Genomic DNA, 2,836 nt, shown 5'->3' with positions numbered 1-2,836 from the left:
GTCCCTTGGGAAAGTCCTTTTGGTGTCTTACTGCTCTGTGTAAAGCAGGGCAGCTGTCTTGGTGCTCTGTGGGGCTGAGCTCCTGCAGCTCTATCCCCCTTCTCTCTTGAGGAAATTCTTGAGCAGTGGGTCCTGAGTCTCAGGCTGCAAAGTCACTGCAGTGACCCAGCAAGTTCCCCTGCTCCCATGTGCAGTTACAGTGTGGTAGTGGATCTCTGCAGAGGGATGTTGAGTCCAGGAGCAGCCCCTTGCTCACAAGCAAAGAGATGGCACCACCCTTGGGAGCCCAGGGATGCTCAGACTCAGGGGAAGCTTTGTTTCCCCTGAAAGTCTGTTCCAGTTTCTACAGTCAGGAAGGTGTGGGGGCAGAGGGGACACAGGTGGACACTCGGTGTCTGTCATTAAAACCTGCTCCTATAAAAGGTGGGGGAGAAATGTTTCACATCCGCACAGGACCCAAGAGGTCTCTGGTAGGCAGTGGCTGCATCTGAACCAGCTCAAGGTAAAATGCAGCCCCAAGGATCCAGACTCTCTCCTGGGTTGTGGGAAGTAACCTCAGCACTACGCTGGTCAAGCTGCAGCTGACTTCAGGGCAAGCGTTTGGTCCTGGCACTGTCCTCTCATGTACCCACCTGCAATGCAGGGGTTTGTGTGGCCTTGAAAGGCACTGCTGCTGCTATTACAGTCACAATCAGGGCTGATACTGATTACTTGCTGTAAGCAAGGCTTGAGAATTTGCTAAAATACAGTTCCTGAGGGGTGGCATGGTCCTTTTCCGTGGCTGCAGTGGCCCTTGGTGCCCCACTCTGTTTACTAATCCTCAGCCCTAAGTGCTGCAAAACACTCTTGAGAAGAGTTGTGTACCATCCCAGACTTGCTCGGTGAGGGGGGAGCCGTGTCCTGGGCGAGGGGGCTGGGGGCCATGCAGGGAGCTTGAGAGGTGCCTGCAGGATCCTCACCTTCCAGTGCAGGGAGGGCACAACTGTGCCACAGCAAAAGTGGGTCATCCCACACACAGGTTCCTGGAGCCTGATCTGAGGCTGGTGTGGGACTTGCAGGGAAAAAGGACAGTTATTCCCTGGCTGTAAGTGAGAATGAAAACATAATTCCTAGATTAACATTTGCAAATGGAGTAAATTGCTCTGGTGCTGTGGTGGCTCCAGCCCTTGCCTAGCCCCTCCTGCCTGTGCCTCGGACTGTCCCCACCAGGATGGTGTGTGGTGGACCTGATCTCTGGAAAGCTGATCTCTGGAAAGCTGTCTTCACTGCTGGTGGTGTGTCACTGCAGCCTTTTGTGAGGCCAGGCGCCATGCATGAGCCTCGCAGGAGCTGGTGGCCATGTGGGAGCAGCTGCCTGGCACCACTTCTGTCTGTGACAGCTCTGGTGCAAGGATCATGTCTGCTGGAGCAGGGCTGGGATGGCTGAGTGGGAACAGACATGTCCTGTTAGCCAGCCTGCAGCGTCTGCCTCTTCCTGGTGCAGCAGCTGCAGGTGCTGCCTGTCCCTTGCTACCAGTGGTTTGGCATGTGCTGCCTGTTCTCACCAGGGAGCTGACTCTGGTCTGCCTGCAGCTGAAGCCAGGCTGAAGCTTCCAGGTCCCTTCCTTCAGGGCTGGGAGGGATTTGGAAGCCACAGAGAACAGTGACAGGAAGAACTGGCAGGTGTAGGTGCTGGGGAGCTGGTGGGTCTTGGCCTTTCATGGCGTGGCAGCGTAGATTGGTCTTGCAGGGGAGCAGGGCTGGTCCTGGGACACAGTGGTGCAGAAGGACCAGGCTGGTCCTGCCTGCCCCTGCAGCATCGCTGCACTCCCACAGGAGGTGGGAACAGATCATCCTGGGAGAAGAAAAGGCCCCGAGGGCAGACGAGACAGGGCTCTTTGTGGTGTCACCCTGCAGCAGAGAAATCCATCTGTGGCTTAGTGAGTCAGGCATTGGCTCCAGCTGACTCCTTTGGTGTGTCTGGGGTGGGGAGGGAACAGGCCAAACTGGCTGGGACTTGTGATATCCACCTGGAGCCCCATGCAAGCTCCAGGTCCCTCCTCACCTCACAAGCATCGCCGTTACGCCCACAGTCACGACTGAATAAAGAGCCTGGTCTGTGGGTGAGAGACCTACTCTGGATGCTTCAGCCAAACCCTGCATGCTGCCAGTGCTCTTGGAGTGATGAACCCCAAACTTCCCTACATTCTTCTTGTCGGGGCTGCAGTGATAATCTTCATCCTCTCCTGTGTACTACTGAGCAGAGGCAGGCGATCGCCCAGCTGTGAATCCCAGCCCCAAGTGGTGGAGAAAACGGGATCTGTGACCCAGAGCCTGGTCTTTGCCGACCTGACCCCCCAGGAGCTGGAGCAAGTGGTGCAGTACCTGCAGGGAAACCTCGGGGTGCAGCTGGTTGACGCCTCACGTGCCAAACCGTCAGACAACTGCATCGCGTCCGTGGATCTGCAGGTGCCCCCCAAGGCAGAGGTGCTGCGTTTCCTGGACGGTGGGGGGGCTCGGCCCCCACGAGAGGCGCTGGCTGTGCTGTACTTCGGGAACCAACCGGACCCCAACGTCACCGAGTACGTGGTGGGTCCTCTGCCAGCACCGGCGTACCACCGGGACGTCACGGTGCACAAGTACGGGGGGAAGGTGCCCTACCACCGCAGACCAATGCTGGGCAGTGAGTACAAGCAGGTGAGAATGTTCTTGGAGACTGTGGCTTTTGCTGCAGCCCCAACATTCTTGCAAGAGGTCTTCGAATACGACAGCACCAACGTGGTGTTTCAGACCACAGCCCCTCATGGCTTCCAGTCTGGAGACCGTAAGTCCTGGTTCATCCTGTTTCAGAATGTGA

The 2,836-nt window shown here is 57.1% G+C and overlaps 1 protein-coding gene across 1 annotated transcript; it reads left to right on the top strand.

The window, feature by feature from the left end:
• Nucleotides 1-2,163: 2,163 nt before the first annotated feature.
• LOC103808988 (retina-specific copper amine oxidase-like) lies at nt 2,164-2,832 on the top strand (the record flags this gene model as incomplete). Its single annotated transcript, XM_009081801.1, has 1 exon — nt 2,164-2,832. A coding segment is annotated over exon 1 (669 nt), but the record flags the coding sequence as incomplete, so codon positions are not given.
• Nucleotides 2,833-2,836: the final 4 nt, after the last annotated feature.

Source organism: Acanthisitta chloris, unplaced genomic scaffold, assembly GCF_000695815.1.
Source record: "Acanthisitta chloris isolate BGI_N310 unplaced genomic scaffold, ASM69581v1 Scaffold40719, whole genome shotgun sequence".
In the NCBI taxonomy this organism is placed as follows: domain Eukaryota; kingdom Metazoa; phylum Chordata; class Aves; order Passeriformes; family Acanthisittidae; genus Acanthisitta; species Acanthisitta chloris.
This window is presented reverse-complemented; position numbering and strand designations above follow the sequence as displayed.